This window comes from Balaenoptera physalus (genome assembly GCF_965194825.1).
Source record: "Balaenoptera physalus genome assembly, chromosome: 3".
Classification (NCBI taxonomy): Eukaryota; Metazoa; Chordata; class Mammalia; order Artiodactyla; family Balaenopteridae; genus Balaenoptera; species Balaenoptera physalus.
This window is the reverse complement of record NC_138890.1, coordinates 52130319-52147082: the sequence shown is the minus strand read 5'-3', so window position 1 is coordinate 52147082 and position 16764 is coordinate 52130319. Positions and strand designations below refer to the sequence as shown.

General features: G+C 43.2%; 1 protein-coding gene across 8 annotated transcripts in view; it reads right to left on the bottom strand.

Moving 5' to 3' along the window:
- SH3TC2 (SH3 domain and tetratricopeptide repeats 2) overlaps nucleotides 1–16764 on the bottom strand; it is a 67854-nt gene that overhangs the window by 30492 nt on the left and 20598 nt on the right. For 7 of the 8 annotated variants that reach the window (XM_082454034.1, XM_082454036.1, XM_082454035.1 and 4 more), the window contains exons 3-9: nucleotides 16573–16700; nucleotides 13296–13401; nucleotides 11509–11652; nucleotides 10253–10475; nucleotides 9402–9475; nucleotides 7028–7223; nucleotides 1917–2050 (exon numbers count right to left, since the gene is read on the bottom strand). In XM_082454034.1, the coding sequence (XP_082310160.1) occupies nucleotides 1917–2050; nucleotides 7028–7223; nucleotides 9402–9475; nucleotides 10253–10475; nucleotides 11509–11652; nucleotides 13296–13401; nucleotides 16573–16700 (1005 nt within the window). The remainder of the gene's footprint in view (nucleotides 1–1916; nucleotides 2051–7027; nucleotides 7224–9401; nucleotides 9476–10252; nucleotides 10476–11508; nucleotides 11653–13295; nucleotides 13402–16572; nucleotides 16701–16764) is intronic. The other variant, XM_082454033.1, reaches the window with a different exon arrangement.

Genomic DNA, 16764 nt, shown 5'->3' with positions numbered 1-16764 from the left:
CCAATGAAGGAGACTGAAAAGGCAGTCTGTAAAGAGAAAAGAGGAGTCACAGAGACCAAGGTGGCTTACGGTGCAGCCACCTAACATAACAAAAGTGAAATAAGACAAGGTGAGAACCAAGAAGACAACCTGGGGTTTGGCAGCAAAGAAGCTGACCCCCTTGGCTAAAGCAGCCACAGTGGAGCTTGTGGAGGCGAAGGCCAGGTTCATGCTCCATAGGACAGGGGCTGCTAGAAAGAAGATTCTACCTCTTCCTGGCAAAGAAGCAATAGCCAGCCACCTGTGCCTGCACTCTGAGCTCTCCGGTGTACTTTGAGGGTAGCAGGCCCCTCACCAAGTCAAGCCTCCACTTGCTATTCTCTAGGGAAGGCTTCTTCTGTAAGTGTCATTGCACATACTTAAGATCTGCAACCCCCAAAGGCCCCACAGCCAAACACAGCAGAGCTAGAGAGCTGGGCTCTGGACAGCTGTTCATGCACCTGGCCCTCCCTGACGTTGCGGAACACGTGCCAGTCTTATGCAGTCATTTCTCTGCAGGCCAGGACCACCGAGAGCACAATGATGCATGAGTTACCAAAAAAATGCTTCCTCTGGGAAGAAGAATTACAGGGCATAGGCCTTGGGGGAGTTGGAATTTACCAATAGGATGCACCCTCTGCTGGTTGCCTTGGTGCCAGGGATAGCCTGTGCAGCCATAAGGCGTAGCCCTGCACCCAGCAGAGCTGCACTCCTGGTCTGTAGATAAGAGCTAATGGGCTGCCTGAGACCTGCCCCTGGACCTCTCTCAACCACTGGATCAACAATTGGCAGATACCCTGGATCCAAGCCTGTAGCCACCCTGCCTTCAAGGCAGACCCCAAGTAGTCCTTGATTTTTAGACTTTTCAGACCTCCTGCCTACCAGGCTGCATTCATAGCTTCAGCTTCCTGGCTCAGCCTGGTGGGGCAGTGTGATCGGCTTGTGGCAAGAAAGTGCTGCCAGGGCTGGTGCTGATGCCTGGGTGAGGTGCTCTTCACAAATGTTCCTGTGCCTGGGAGAAACTCTCCAATTCCCACCTCTGCTCCGGGAGCTGGCCTGAGGGTCCCTTCTGCAGAATCTCTGGCTGCATCCATGAAATGCGTGCCATCTAATCTGGCCATACAGGAGTAGACACAACATCACCATCACTGAAGAGATAGGAGAAACAGGAATCCTTCCTCAAACCCTGTCAGTGAATGCACTTCCTGACACAGAGCAGTGGGCCCCTCCCAAAGTAAAAGAAAAGAGTATCATTCATTCACTCAGTCAGTCATTCAGACACTGCTGAAAACTGTGCTAGGCACTGAGGTCCCTCACCCACCCAAAGCTAACACACCCAACAGTCCAATGTCATTTTGTGTCAGGGGCAGTGTGGTGAAGTAGGGATTGTCCTGATGAGAAGATAGGGGAGGGCAGTTCTTATCCTGGCTCAGGCACTAATTCACTTGGGCCTCAGTTTCCTAATCTGTAAAATAAGAGAAGAAGTCATCTCTTAGGGTCCTTCTAGCTATGATATTCTATGGCTCCACCTTTATTACTGGGGAGCCAGACCTACTTCAGCCCTAGAAGGAAAACCCTCAGCCACAATTCAGGAAGCTTTCTTCTCCAGGATTAGAATGGGAGGCTCAGTATGGCCAGCCTCCCATGCTATAGCAGAGTTGATTTCATCACATCTCAGAGTTTCTAGGCAGCAAGTCCCCCTCAACCCCAGAACTGTCTGAAATGCAAAGTGAAAATGCTGCTAATCAAATAGGACCCAGGTCATCAACTCAACTGTGGTCATAGCCTCACATTCGTGCATAGGATTATACTTTAGAGATATTCTGTTTCTAGTTAGGAACACTCCCTTAATCTTGAGGAGCTTGGGCTTTCACAGGGTCTGAGGAGCGAACACTCACTAAGCCGGTAGACAGATGTTATGTCAGTCTGAGCAAGCGTGTGGAGGAAGCTGGCACACTCAGCTTTCCTGTCACTTCCCGGGACCCCCAGAGAGCATCTTTCCTCATCACTGAAAAAGGTGGAGTTCTTGCTCCTGTGTTGAGGCAAAAGACATGGACACAGATCAGTGCAAGGTTCCAGACACGACCCCTTCTCTTTTCGCCCCAGGATGTAGTGAAGGACACAGAGAAGCCATCAACCCACGTGCCCAGAGCTGAGCTCAGCCTCCTCATCTCACTGTTGTATAATGTATTTATTTATACTGCCAAGGAAGAAGAGCTGGTAGCACCTCATCTGTGCAGAACTGACCTACGCCGTTGCTGAATTGATCAAAGTGGCAATGAAAACACCCCTCCTGTCAAAACTGCACCTCCCAAGAAAAACAAAGCCCCTTCCTTCGACTCCTACCCATTCTTTGAGACCACATGGTGACCATTTTTAAGGGAAGAAATAGGAACTGGCTGCCCTAAATGTAAGAGTTGGAAAAGGACCATTAAAGGATGTTTCTTTGACAGGTTATTTCAAGAAAACACTCGGGACTAATGACACAATCTAGAGGAACAACGGAGAAAACTTGACTATGGTCAGAACGAACCTTTCACATTGGATGTAGACATCTGATTCCATGACACAGAACAGTGTTATGTAGCATTAAGATAGAGAAAGAAGGCTAAGGTGTGGGAAGGGGGTAGAAGGAGGGCCAGGGGGCTGGAAGAAATGATTATAGAGTTCTGTATGTTCACTCTATTGTATAAACCAATTGTTAAAACTAATTTGCTCACTAGAGGTCTGTCATAGAATCAAAGAATATGAAAATTAGAAGTGCCTTGGAAAGTATTCAGTCCAGTACCTATCTGGACAACACTTAATATCTCTTTCAGTTCTAACTATTCTTTAATCTTCAGAATCCAGTTTTAAAACAAAAATAACTTAGAAGCCCAAGAGTTAATAACAGCTAACACTTGGGGGGGGCTTATTATGAATCACACACTATTAACTCATTTAATCTATGCAGTTGCCCTATGATACAGGTACTATTCTTATCCCCTTTTTACAGAGGAAGAGACTGAGGCACAGAAAAATAAAGTTGGTGGTTAGGGAGCCGTAGAGCAGATGTAAGCAGGATGTAAGAAGAGGTTCTCTCTTTCAAGCAGGGTTAAGGGAGGGTCTGGGACGGAGTGCCGTGGTCTGCCACTTACCCATTGTCCCCACAGCTCAGATAAATGCAATTTGAAAGTCAGTGATGAGAAAACTAGCCATTAATGTGAACTGCTCAAGGTCACACCTCTAATTAGTGGCAGAACTGGCACTAAAGCTGTGTCCTGACATCTATGGCTCTTGACACCACACTTACTGAACCCCCATCTCTCTGGCTTGACCTCCAGATTCTCCCCAGCACTCTAAGAGCTTCCATCCTCAAAAGAGCATGTAATTGAATTCTACATCTAAACTCATTTGAGATAAAAAGAATATGATCCCAAATTTCTGTAGAACACTTGCATTTTACAAAGCATTCCTGAATTTACTATTTCATTTACTCTTCATAATAACCCTATGATGTAGGTATTTTTATCCATATTTATAGATGAAGATGCAGAAAGTAATTTAGTGACATGCTCAGAATTACACAGCTAGAAAGTGGTAAAGCTGACACTGAAGCTGAGGTCTTCTGCCTCTGTGTCCACTGCCTCATGGCTGATCTGCTAACGTCCTGAGTCCCAGATACTTAGAGTCTAAGAAGCTTGACAAATTACATTAGGGTTTTCCCAGCATGGAGACAGGCTTAGAAGGAGTGTGGCAGAGCTTCTAGAAATACGGCAGGCTGACGTGCTCCACACAGGGCTACTGAGTCTTCAAAGTCACTCTGGCCAAATACAAACACTTTGTCTATTCGGATAGAAGGTCTGCCTGAGGTTTAAGAATGGGTTTTCCAGCTGCTGCTGCTGTGAAATTAGGTAGCTGATGTTGAAATCTGGGCTGTAAAAAAGGAAACCCACAAAAATTTGCTTCCGCGGATAAGCAGGATCCCTTTCCCATGTGTCACAGGCAAAGATTAAATCTGACTCAGAAAACAGCTTCTGAGAAATTTCATTCTCAGTACACTGCCAATTTGGTTAAATCAATAAATCAAAGAATACATGCATGCATACATATATACATTCATACATGCATACATATGTACAAACAGGGTACAAACACTTCAGGGAGTAATACACCAGCACAGGGAGGGAAGCTGGGGGAAGAGGATGGAGATTTCAGCAAATGCTGGACCATCTTCAGAAACCTGACCCTAAACGAACACAGACTAAGAGTGACACCCAGTGGCCTGATCACAGGGACAGCACAGCACACAGGGATGGTTCCCAAGACTTCCACACCCTGGCTGCTGCTGGCAGGTTGTTTGTGGGGTTTTCCTCCAATTGCTGTGTTTCAGGGGTATCTGTAATCTAGAGAGTGATTTCTAGAGTGTGCAATGAGTCAGTTCTCCTCTTCTCTCCCTCTCCCACCCCTCTGTCTCCTGTCCACTTTCCCCTTCCCTACCGAATGCGCAATCTCTGGTGCATGGGGTCCCACAGGTGACCAGGTAGAGGCCAACAGGCAACTCTGTGCAAGTAAGGAGAAGGTTTCCTGCCACCACTTGGATACAGGGGATGATATTCTGCAGGGTGAGTGTATCCTGTACAACTAAGCCAGCTAAAATGTGATGATCAGATTAATTTAGTAGTACTGGGTTATTGTCATTTGAGGCATGATATGAGGTACAGAAGTTCAATATAACTGATTAAATCTGACACCTGCCCCCAGTATCCTGTTAAAACTGCCTCTTAGAGATTACCACCCACAACAGTAACAGCACTAAGAGTTAATGCATATTGATCATACACACACAGACACACACACACACACACACACACAATGTGCCAGGCACCATTCTAAGTGTTTTACATGTATCAGCTCATTTCAACGCAAGACAATCTTATGGGCAAATACTAATACTGTCTGCATTTTACAGAAGAGAAAACTGAAGCTTAGAGAAACAAATTAACATATCCAAAGTCACCCAGCTGGTAAGCTAATGGAAACACACGATGTGCTCACATGGCCATAAATGTCTTCCAGGAAGTCTGGCTCTGGAATTCTTTATTACTGATCTATGCTGCCGCCCAATGACCAGTGACCTCCCCAGGGCTAGTGACTTCTCAATGGTCAATTTCAAAGGCCTTCCACAGTGTTAAGCATCCCCCACCTCCCACATGGCTGGTTCCTCCCGCTCAGCCGTCCTTCTTTCTTCCTCTGATACATTCTTTCTTCCTCTGCTCTATAAATGGTTCTTCCCCACGGAGTCTGTTCTCTTTATTCTTCCTCCCTTTCACTAGGACCTCAGCTGCAGGACTCTGTTTTTGAAAAAGAACCCTAGATTTAACATCAGCAATCTGCGATTCCAGACCCAAGCCATGGTTCAGCTGTTTCAGTCCTGGGGTCCTCACCTACTCCTGCAGTAAATTGAGGGGGTAGTTTTAGCAGTTCTCACCTGGGCTGCACACTAGCCCCACCTGGGGAGCTTTTATAACCATGGCTGCCCAGGCCCCACGCAGACCAATGAGAATGAACGGCTGGGGGCAGAACACAGGTATCCATATTTGTAAGCTCCCAGAATCTCTGAAGTCTGTTGACTGGTCCTAGCAGTGCCCTCTCCTCTGCATTCCCCTTGCCCCTTCCCAAATGCCCCTAACCTCAGCCTTCTCATTGGTCCCCTACCTCCAGGCTCTCCCCTGACCATGCACACCTCACCCAAAGCCAGGGTTGGCTTCCTAAACAGAAGTCCCAGTCACATCATGTCACCCTTGCTCAGATACATTCAGTGGCTCCTCATGCCCTGCCAGGTGAAGGACAGGCCCACGGCATAGGCGTTTCCTGTCTTTCACATCATGGCCCTGCTGAGCCTTTGCCACACTAGCACCCTCCTGGTGACCCGCCCCCAACAACATGAATCGTTCCTCAACATCCCCCTTACTTTCCTACCTGTGACCTCCTTTCCCTATTGACGTCTGTTGAAATGTCTTACACCGTGCAAAGCTGAACTCACATGTTACCTTTTTGAGGAAAGTTCTCTTGACACCCTTTACCTCCTTCTAAACTCCCATCGCTCTCCATACCTCCCCAGGAGCAATAGTGAGTGATCTTCCTCTTATAGAGGTACCTGGGTTCCCACATTTCTGTGTAGGGAAGAATGACCTTCTCTCCCCTCTCCCTAAAAAGGACAGGGCTCAGAGGGAGCTTCTGCCCTTGGTCCACTCTCCTTAGTGGCTCTTTCCACAAGGGAAGGAGTTCCAGTCGGAGTGTTCAGAGCCTTAGGCATTGCTTGGGCCGTGTTTTCCCCATGTGGTGGGCTACAGTGTCTCAAGGTTAGCCACCAACTCTGTGTTCCCTCTTGTACTTCCTGGGCCCAGGCTTTCTACTGTTTGCTATCCCCGTGCAGGATGCCCCCCCAGAGAGACCGGGCAGTACTCCAGCACTCCATGACAGGGTGGAGGGACCAGGCTGGCCACCTGCTGCTGACTGGTCATGTGGTGGCTCTGCTCCTCAGAACCAGCCCTTCTGTACTTAAGGCCGGAAAGAGTAAAAGAGGCACTCCGCCATCCTGGCCAACACTGCCCTCCCATACATTAAGCTTTCAGCAGACAGACCTATGTGGGAGGGACTCTCCATTCACTAAGCTGGAGTCTATAGGTCCCTGTGTGTTTACTCCCCTGATGGGGCCCCTTGATTGGGTGGGAAGGGCTAAGAGCAGGCCCTGGGTTTGGGGGTGGGGATGTGCTTCTCTCCTTGCACAGAGGAAGGCCTCAATGACCATCTGCTGAAATGAACTGAACTGACTCCTTCCCTGATCACTCATATTCTCTTTCCTATCACTCCTCATGTCGCCTTGATTGTCAGAATGTGCTCCTCTGCATTCATGATACCAGGAAACCCTGAAGCTCATCTTCAAACCTGCTCAGAATGCGGCAGGACCACTGGGGAAGGTAGCCCTGCTCCAGCACATCCCAGAGGGTCTGTGTGTCATACTCACATTGGGGAATAAGAATCAGGATCTATGTTCCTGGTGGGGACAAAGCCCACTTCTCCTGAGAGCGCTGACTTCCCAATGAACCACTGAAGCCCAGGAATGACAAAGCCGATGATCTCAATGCTTTCTCCCTGGTGTAAATTCAGTTCATCCTTTTCTTCCCTCTCATATTCCTTCCAGGCCTTACATTTTCCTCTTCCTGTGGGAAAACAGCACACAGGTCAACCAATAAGACAGGAACAGCTGAGCCTTCCACTAGCTTCCAATGTAATATGAAATGAAGAGTTCCCAGACTTTAGAACTTTAAGGACCAGTAAAATTTCTCCCCCGCTCAAAAAAAGAAATTGGCAGGAATGATATAGTGTAACTGGCTTTTCATTTGGCCAAGCTAGGAAATTCAAAAAAGGAACTCCCATCCACTTTTACTACCATTTTATAAAAGAAATTTTAACAAACGTAGTAAATATAATCTCAGAATACTAGCTATACCTTAAAACAGAATAAAGGTAGCTTATGTCAAACTGAAAAGCTCACTATATTGCCTTACTTTGTCTGATTTGCCATTATCATGTAAACACTTTGTCATGGTTGGCACAGATCCACAGACCAGGGTGAGGACTACCGTAGGATCTCTCCATTTCCTTCTGGCTCTTTTGGCCACTACGACCTTCAGTCTCCCCAACTGTAAAATGGGGATAATGAGAGTACCTGTCTCTTACAAATATCAGGAAGAGTTAAAAGAGATAAAGTGCACAATGCCTGGTACCTAGGCAACCCTCAATACATGTTAGCCTCATATCACTGGCGAACAGAAAACAGCTGGTTACCCAGAGGGTTCTAGCAGACTCCTCTTCTGACTATGGTCACTACCCAGCTTGATCAGCTGCCAAGCTAGGATCTAGTAATGATATATTTATGAGAATTGTACTCTCCAGTTTACAGAGTACACTTAAGTCCCTTTTCTCAGATCTTTCTAGGAGCCCCAAAGGGTAAGTAGAGCAACTATCAGAATCTCCTTTTTGTAGATTAGAAGGTGGAAGCACAGAGAGGGTACGTGATTGGTCCAAGGAGTTTGTGTGTGAACTAGAACTTAAGTCTCTCCACTGCTGTTAACCCTTCTTTCCACTGATCCAGCTCTAGTTGAGGTAGCAGTTTTTATATGCCCCAGTTTCCATATTTGCTTTAGCTCCCCTGCTAAAGCTACTGGGTTTTTTTTTTCCTGACATTTTTGGTCAAGTTTCTGTTGATTGTGTCTTCAGAATCAGAAGTTCCCACTGCTTTGGTAGTATCTACCATGTGTTAAACACTTACAATGTGAGAAAACTGTACTAAGTGATTTACAGATGTCATTTAGTTTAGTTTCTCATGACAACATTTAAAGTTGGTTTTACAGTAACATTTTACTAATGAGGAAGTTGTGGCATTGTGAGAGCACATCATGAAGTGGCCAAGGTCACACTGGTTTTAAGTTGTGGGGCTAGAATTTGAACCCAGAACAGGACTTCACAGCCCCATGTTCCTAACGACAAGGCCATACTGCCTCAGATAGCTAAAAGTCTTGTTTGTGGTTGATTATTAATTAGATCTAATGTCTGGGTCTCATAATTCCCTCTGTTTCCTTTTTTTTAAAGTGGTACTTGGGCTTAGAACTTTAAAAATTGCACTTTGTGCTAGGTGTGGGAAGGCAGCTCCAAGGATGAAGATGAAAGGAATGTATATTCTAGATACACAGAAAACATTAAATTTCCTTATCCAGCAGATAGAAATATAGATATATGTGTATGTGTATATATTTATGTGTGTATATGTATATATATATACATACATACATACACATGTGTATAGAGATTACATAAAATGTATGCATGTATTTATACATATATATGTATGTATGTATTTCATCTATTCAACAAATATTTACTGAGCACCCACTATGTGCCAAGTATTCTTAATCTTCCTAAATTCAAGATTAACTTCACAAAACTCTGAAGGAAATTAGAAAATGTTTTGACTAGAGATTGAAAGCAGGCAGCCTGCAGGCCACATCTGGCCCACACAGGGCTTTTTTTTCCCACGTATCTTTAAATCCCTATGGTCCCTACCATTCCCTAACATCTTCCCTCCAGGCCCTCCACGCATCTGTGTGTTCTGCCTGTCCCTGGAGGTATTTATATCTACAGTTCAGCCCTCATCTGAGACCTCTCATTTCACAGGCAAGGAAACCCATGGGAACAGATGGTATAACTGGCTTCCCCAAATTCAGTCAGCAGCAGAGGTGAGACAGGAATTCACATGTACTGACTCCAAATCTGCTGATAAAAGGAGGAGGCAGAGCAATATTATCTCCCTAATAATACTGCCTTCAACTCAGCCGTACCGATCTGATAGGAGCCTGTCCAATCCTTCTTCCTGGAAAGGCCACAGCTTCCTGGATAATTCTTTAGGAACCATCTGCCAATGGAAACATGGGGTTTGCAAACATGGATTTCAAAAAATTTGAACAGTGAGCAGAATAATCCATTAAAATGATGCTGCTGATGGTAAGTATTATTGTGATTTTGGTTACTCTTATTATAATAGTGGCAAACATTTACTGAGAACTTACTTTTTATCAAGCACTGTGAAAAATAAAGAAGCTCAGTAGGCCTGGGATATTTTCTGGCTCAGCAATTAGTTTGTCAGTTAAATATCTAACAAAGGATCCCATTCCATTCTCACTGTCAGATTCTCTGCCACACACAGAACCCACAGCCTGGAATCATGCTTACTGTCACTCTCTCTGTTTGAGTTTACAATATCTTCCAGCAAGGATTCTGGAACTTTAGTGTGAAAAACATCCCCTGATGTTGAAGGGGAGCTTATATAAAATGCAGATTTTTGGATCCAACCCCAAGAAAGTCTGAGGAGGGCCAGAGGGTATAAACTTCCAGTGAAATCCCCAGGTGACTCTGGTACAAATGGTCCCCAGTCCCCACAGTGAGAAACACTGCATTGGAGACCAGGCAGTGTATTTCTTCTTTGGTACAATGTCCATCTGAAATTTTGAGTTGTCTCCATTTCATCTAATTGTGCACATCTTGACTTAAAAAAATAACAAAAGATAAACAGCCACCCAGGTTTGTTCCCTCCCTGGCACCATGGATGTCCACATCTGCAAATGTGCCTACTCTGTTCTGCAGACCTCAGTGCGCTCTGAGACCCTCTCCCAGGAGGTGAGTGGCTACTCACTGGTGGAAAGGGAGAGGCAGGGGTTCCAAGGCTGACACCGGCACCAAGCCCCGCTGACCCGTCACCAAGGACACGCCTTCCCACTCGAACTCGCCTTCAGCTGTCTTCACCGAGATTAACTCATTCTTGCAAAGTGTCAAATACTCCCCTTCCTTCTCAGCTGGCTGAGCCATGGAGCACGTGGCTCTGCAGAAGAAGTGACCTGCAGAGAATGAGAAAAGCTCTTTCCAAGGAGCAGCAGGAGGTGAAAATGGAGTATCCCGCTATGTATATTTCCATCAGAGCCCAAATACTTTTCTTTCTGAAAGTAAAGTACACAGTCCAGGGGGAGGTACTACAAGAGGTCTTTGTGACCCCAGGAAAACTGGTACCAGGGAAAAAAGCCACTGAGAGGGAATTCGCTTAAAATAGACACCAAAAATTCCAAATAATTCTCAAGAATGAGGCTTAATTGGGACTTCACCTTGAGAAAAAAATGAAACATGAGTTCATGAAAATATATTTAACAGGACTTCAGTTATAATCGCAACCTCATGCTTCATCTTAGGACCAAAAAGAATAAATTAAGTTGATTTGGGTGAATATAATTTCTCCAACTAAATTTCACAGTCGTACAGTATGAAAGTTTTTCCTTCATATATGATTCGTGCAAAACAATCATAAAGGGAATCATTCTGCAAAATATTCTATGCAAATCTGGCTCTTTCACTGTCTATGATGTCATCAGTCATTAACCGGTTGGTTGCAGCCTTGATTGGATCCTTCCTTGTAAACAGACTGGTGGGTGCTCCAAGCAGTTCCCCAGTATCACTTTCCTCGATCTCATGAAATCATGAGGGTTTTGTAAGATCTGCAATTTTATTTTACAATCAAATTATATCATATGTTTGGAATAGTGGTTCTCAATCTTGGATGCATATTAGAATAACCTGGGCAACTTTCAAAAAATACCAAAGCCTGACCCCCATCTCTAGAGATTAATTGGCCCCAGCTGAGCCCTGATATGGGCATCTTCTTAAAATTCCCAGGTGGTTCTAACATCAGACAATCAGTGAGACTGGCCTACATAGCTGTTCATGTGATATTGATGTTAAACTGAGAGAGATGTTTGAAGTAATATTATAACAGGTGGGTTCATTTGTGAATATTTTCATGTTTGAATCGTTTTTGCCTCCCTTTGTATCCTAATTATTTCAAGGACTCTGATAACATATGTCCAGATAAGACCCCCATCCCCAACCCTATACCATGCTCACCTTCCTGGATCAGAAGTCCCAGGTATATTGTTTCCAGGTGTTTATCATCTACTGACACGTGGATCTCTGTATCCTCCACCAGTCGGCAGTTGAGCCAGTACTTGTGGTCAAAGAGGAGATGCTCCAGACTCATGGATACGTAGCCTAATAAGTCAAACCAACAAGATTCCTCTAGGGCATGATTTCTGCCATTAGCTGATCATCAGGGTGAGCAATTTCCCTCCTGAATTTCTCCCCAAGACCTCCATCCCTAATCTGACTCCACTTAACTGGAATTAGAAGAGCATAAGAGGGGTAGCTAGAAAATTTCTAAAATGAATTGATTCTTCTCAGCATCTGCTGGGAAGTACAAATCATTTTTAAATGATATTTATTTTCAACATATTATGGGTCTCCATAAATGCATAATGAGATTATCAAACCAAGTTACTTTTTTATAATACATCCATGGAGGAATCTCCAAGATTACAATGTTGACACTGGGAGTTCCTGGTTCCCCCTTAAAGTTCTCCCGACCAAATTCGAATTCTTGTACCCCTGATGATGCAGTGGCTGGGGAGGTTCTCCATGGCCCACAAATGAGTCAGGATTTACTTCAACATCCCTCGGACCCTGCCCCTCACCCCATGCCCAGTAAGATCTCACTTGTTAAAACCAGACTAAAAACTGTGCAAACAGCAAAACTGTAACAATTATGGATAGTATTTTACACATTCCTATAAATTTAAATTATTTGTATGAAAACGTTGCTTCTTTCTAGACTTCCTCACTTTCTTAAGATGCAGAACCTGTCTCTTTCCACTCTCTGCTGTGCTGATGCAGGCCCTGTGTATCTTCTATAATGGTGCTTCTCATACTTTAATATGCACACAGATCACCTGGGGACCTTATTAAAATACAAATGCTGGCTCAGCAGGTCTAGGGTGCGGCCTAGGATTCCATTTTTCTAACAAAAGCCCCAAGTGACGCTGACGCTGCTGGTCCATGCAGCACACTTTGAATAACGAGGATCTCTAATGGTCACAGAAGGAGATGTGTTGAATGGAGAGCAGAAAAATCACCATGACTACAAGAGGAGAACTTATACCTTCTAGCCAAGAGCCATCTTGACCCTCCAGCCCTACACAAAATCGCTTCCTGTGTAAGTCTACATGGAGCCCAGCATTTTCTAAGAGATGTAAAACATGCGTCAATTCAAGGGGCCTCCTCTTGCTTTGCTTGGTTTTGCTTTGCAATTGTAACTTTCCTATCATGAGTTATTCTCCACGGAGAGGGTAGGTAAACTATTTCCCACCACATCGGTACTGGTGCTGTGCCCCAGTATCCTTCTTTACCTTCTAGAAAACCCTGCATCCTGAGGCCCCTCTAGCAGATAAGTCCCCCATATCTTTCTTTGACTTTCCCAAAAACATGGAACATGGATCTGGAACTTTTGAACAGCTACTTAGATCCTACTAGAGGCTGGTTTTTTTTTTTTTTTTTTTAACCATCAATTTCTAATCTAGCTCTACTTTGAATCTAGTAGATGATCAATAACTGTTTGCCAGTTTTAATTGATTATCTAATACTCTCTTCCTGAAACAAAGAAGTACTGCATGCGACATTTTAGAGCAATATTTGCTTTAGATTTAGTTCCAGGCAGTTTGTGATATTTCAAAGGTTAACCATCCATGTTAGACTCTACCATTTTTAATTATCAGAGCCAGACCAATTCCTTAATGTCAAGCTCTGCAAATTGGCTGAACTGAGAAGCAGGTGCTCCTTTACCTGCCTGCTCCATGTCATACCTAAGTTCAGGTAGGTGGAGAACTTCCAGATTTCCTCCATGGTCTTGAAGGTAATGAGGAACTGGGCCTTCTGGGACTGGATACACACCAACCTGGCTGAGAGGTCCTGAGTAAAAAGAACAGTGAGTCAGCCTGGGATGACAAAAGCATCCTGTGAACAAGCTCACATATATACAACATGCTGTGTATGAACTTCTTTTTTTGAGATATAATTGACATATAACATTGTATTAATTTTTAGTGTATAACATAATGACTCAACATATGTATAAATGTTGACATGATGGCCACAATAAGTTTAGTTAACATCCACCACATCATATAATTACAGATTCTTTTTTTCTTGTGATGAGAACTTTTAAGATCTATTCTCTTAGCAACTTTCAAATATATAACATAGTATTGTTAACTACAGTCACCATGCTGTATGTTACATCCCCAGGACTTTTTTATCTTATAACTGGAAGTTTGCACCTTTTGACCACTTTCACCAATTTTGGCATAGATTTTTTAAATCACCAAAAAAAAAAAAAGGAAATAACCTAAATGTTCATCAATAGGAGACTGGTTAAAATGAATTATGGTTCATCCATACAGTGGAATATTATGATATTATGCATCCATAAAAAAGAATAAAGAAGCTCTTTGTGTATTGATACAGGCTCCAAATATACACTGCTGAATGAAACAACAGCAGAAACAAAAAGGAACCAGAGTATAGAACTGTGTGCAGAGAATGTTATCTTTTGTGTTAAAAAAAAAAAAAAGTATGTGTGAGAGGGTGGAGAATAAATCACAGAGGGCACCTTGGAAGCAAATTTGATTGTGAATCTATGTTTAATAATTATTTTTACGAAGCTAGCAAACAGAAAAACCAAATGACACAAAAATAAAAAGTATCCATAATCCCTCCTCCTAGAGATCATCAATGTTAACAACTTTGTGTATTAACTTTGAATCTTTTTTCTGTACATGAGTTTCTATGTAACTATTTTTATATAAATAGAATCACATTACTAAGTTGTTTATTCCTAAACAATGTTTTATGAACCATCTCCCATGTCATTAAATAATCTACATTATTTTTAATGGTTACATATGCTGTTGTCACATTAACATAATTAATTCTTAATGTTTTCTTATGGCTAGACATTTGAGTTGTTTTAATTTTTTAACATCCTAAACAGTACTGTGATAAACATCCCATATCTAAATCTTTGTATGCACCCTTGATTGTTTTGACACAAGTGATTCCAAGAAGTGTAATTGGGAATGCACATTTTCAATCCTAAAATGCAGGAGCCAAACTACCCTCCAGAAAGGTTGTACCAGTTTACACACTCACAAGCCGAGCAAGAAGAGACCTCTAACACCCACCCCCACCCCCTTTTTATTAAATACCTGAATAAAAAGGCCTGAATCACTGCCTAGACTTGGTTTTCCCCTAAAATCTTTTCTGCTTGTCCAAGCATCTCGACTTGACTATAACAAGTAATGATCAGAATGTCCCTCTCCCTCCAGGCCAGTCCTACCACCAGTGATCAACCCCTGGATCCCTGTCCTGAGGGAACCCTGGAGAAAGAAGAAGAGGATAGAAGGATCCAAGGAAAAGCCCCTACTTCAGCAAAGTCAGAACTCTGGGGTTCTCCCATACCAGGCCCCAGGAGGCCCCGGATCCTTGGAGGATGTAGATGCTGGTAGTCAGGGAAGAGGGTCCTAAGTAAAAACTGATTTACAAGGAATTTACTACATGCCAGGCTCTTCAGCTAGAGTTTGATGAGCAATGCCTCATTTAACTTTTACAATAACCCTATGAAAGAGTGTAATTATAGGAGTTAACCCATTCTAAGATGCACTTTTATCACATTTCACCATTTCTGAAATAAAAGAAGAGGAAGTGTGGCATCATAAATAATTGGCAGCATTTATTTTCTTTCTTAAAATAGTGTGTTTATAATCAAATGGCACCTCACATTTAATAGAAAATGGCATTGTCCCTGTTTTATACTCAAGGATGCCAGGGTGCAGACAGGGTAAGTCAAGGGAGCTGTGACGCCCAAACTGGATCTCAGATCCAACTGACTCCAGGCCTCAGCTTTGGCCCACAAGCCTGCCCACTCAAGACTCAGCCCTGCGGGCCAGTTTGCACAACCAAACCCAGCTCTTGCCTGTGTCAAAAGCGACTCAAATTAAAAGAAACTCTATGGTGCCCGTTAGTAGCTAATACCTCCAAGTTCCTGAATTCTGGAGATTTAAAAACAAAACGACTCTGCTATTTATAACATATCTACTATTTCTGGAGCACATCCCACCACCCAAGCACAACACCAAGCTCTCTACAGATACTATCTCATTTACTCCTCCCAACAAACCAAACACTGTATTTTTTGTTACATGACAGATTAATAGAGTATGTTTCTCTTTTTAATTTGTATCAATTCATACAGAAACTGTAAAATAACTAGAACATACTAGTTTATTATGTAAAGCAATGTTCTCTCTCCCCCACCTCTAGTTGCAACAAATTTTAACCATTTCTGACTTTAGTTCTCCTAGTAAGTACCTCCTAAAGTATAAATAATTTAGTCATACCCTTCTTCCTTGGTTTAGCACTTGAAGATATTATCTAGCTACTACGAAAGATGAGAAATTGGTTTATTTTATTGCCTTTTCCTCCTCTCATTCTAATATTTATAGCTATTAATTTTTGATTAGCAATTTTGGTACTTAAAAAAAGTACACTTACCAGTGGTTACCAGTGGTTACCAGTGGCTGAGGAAAGGGGATAGAGGGGAGTTGTTTAGTGGGTACAGTGTTTTAGTTTGGTATGATGAGAAATTCTGGAATGGACAGTGGTGATGGTTATACAATAATGTGAATGCATTTAATATCACTGACTTGTTCAGTAAAAATTATTAAAACTGAAAATGTTATGTATATTTTATCACAATTTTAAAAAGTCAAATTCACCACATTTTTAAAAAAGTATACTTTATGAGGTAGGTATTATAACGATTCCCATTCTACAGAGGTTAAGTAACTTGCTGAAGGTCAAAAAAATTAAGAGTGGCAGATTTTAAATGAAGTCTTCTCTGACTCTGACTCCAACGCTTGACCCATTCCTGCTGAGCAGAGTATGTGTACATTTTTGTTCATTCAGTCAGTCAGATGTTTTCTTGAGGGCCGACTTTGTTCCTAGCACTGTCCTAGGTGTTGGAGAGTCTGTTGTGGACAGACACAAGGTGGACACAAGGTTGCACTGCTCTGCGAAGCTCACCTTAAACAATGCACGCACCTCCTGGTCCTCATTCTCCAGCGCCCAGAGCCGCCTCCTGGCTGCTTCTTGCAAGGGGCCATTTACACACCTCCTGGAGCGGCTCTTCACACTGAAGGAGAGCGTCAGATCTTAAAGAGAACAGAGTGAGAAAGATCAGGATGGAAATGCAGAAATAGGGAAGAAAGAATTAGA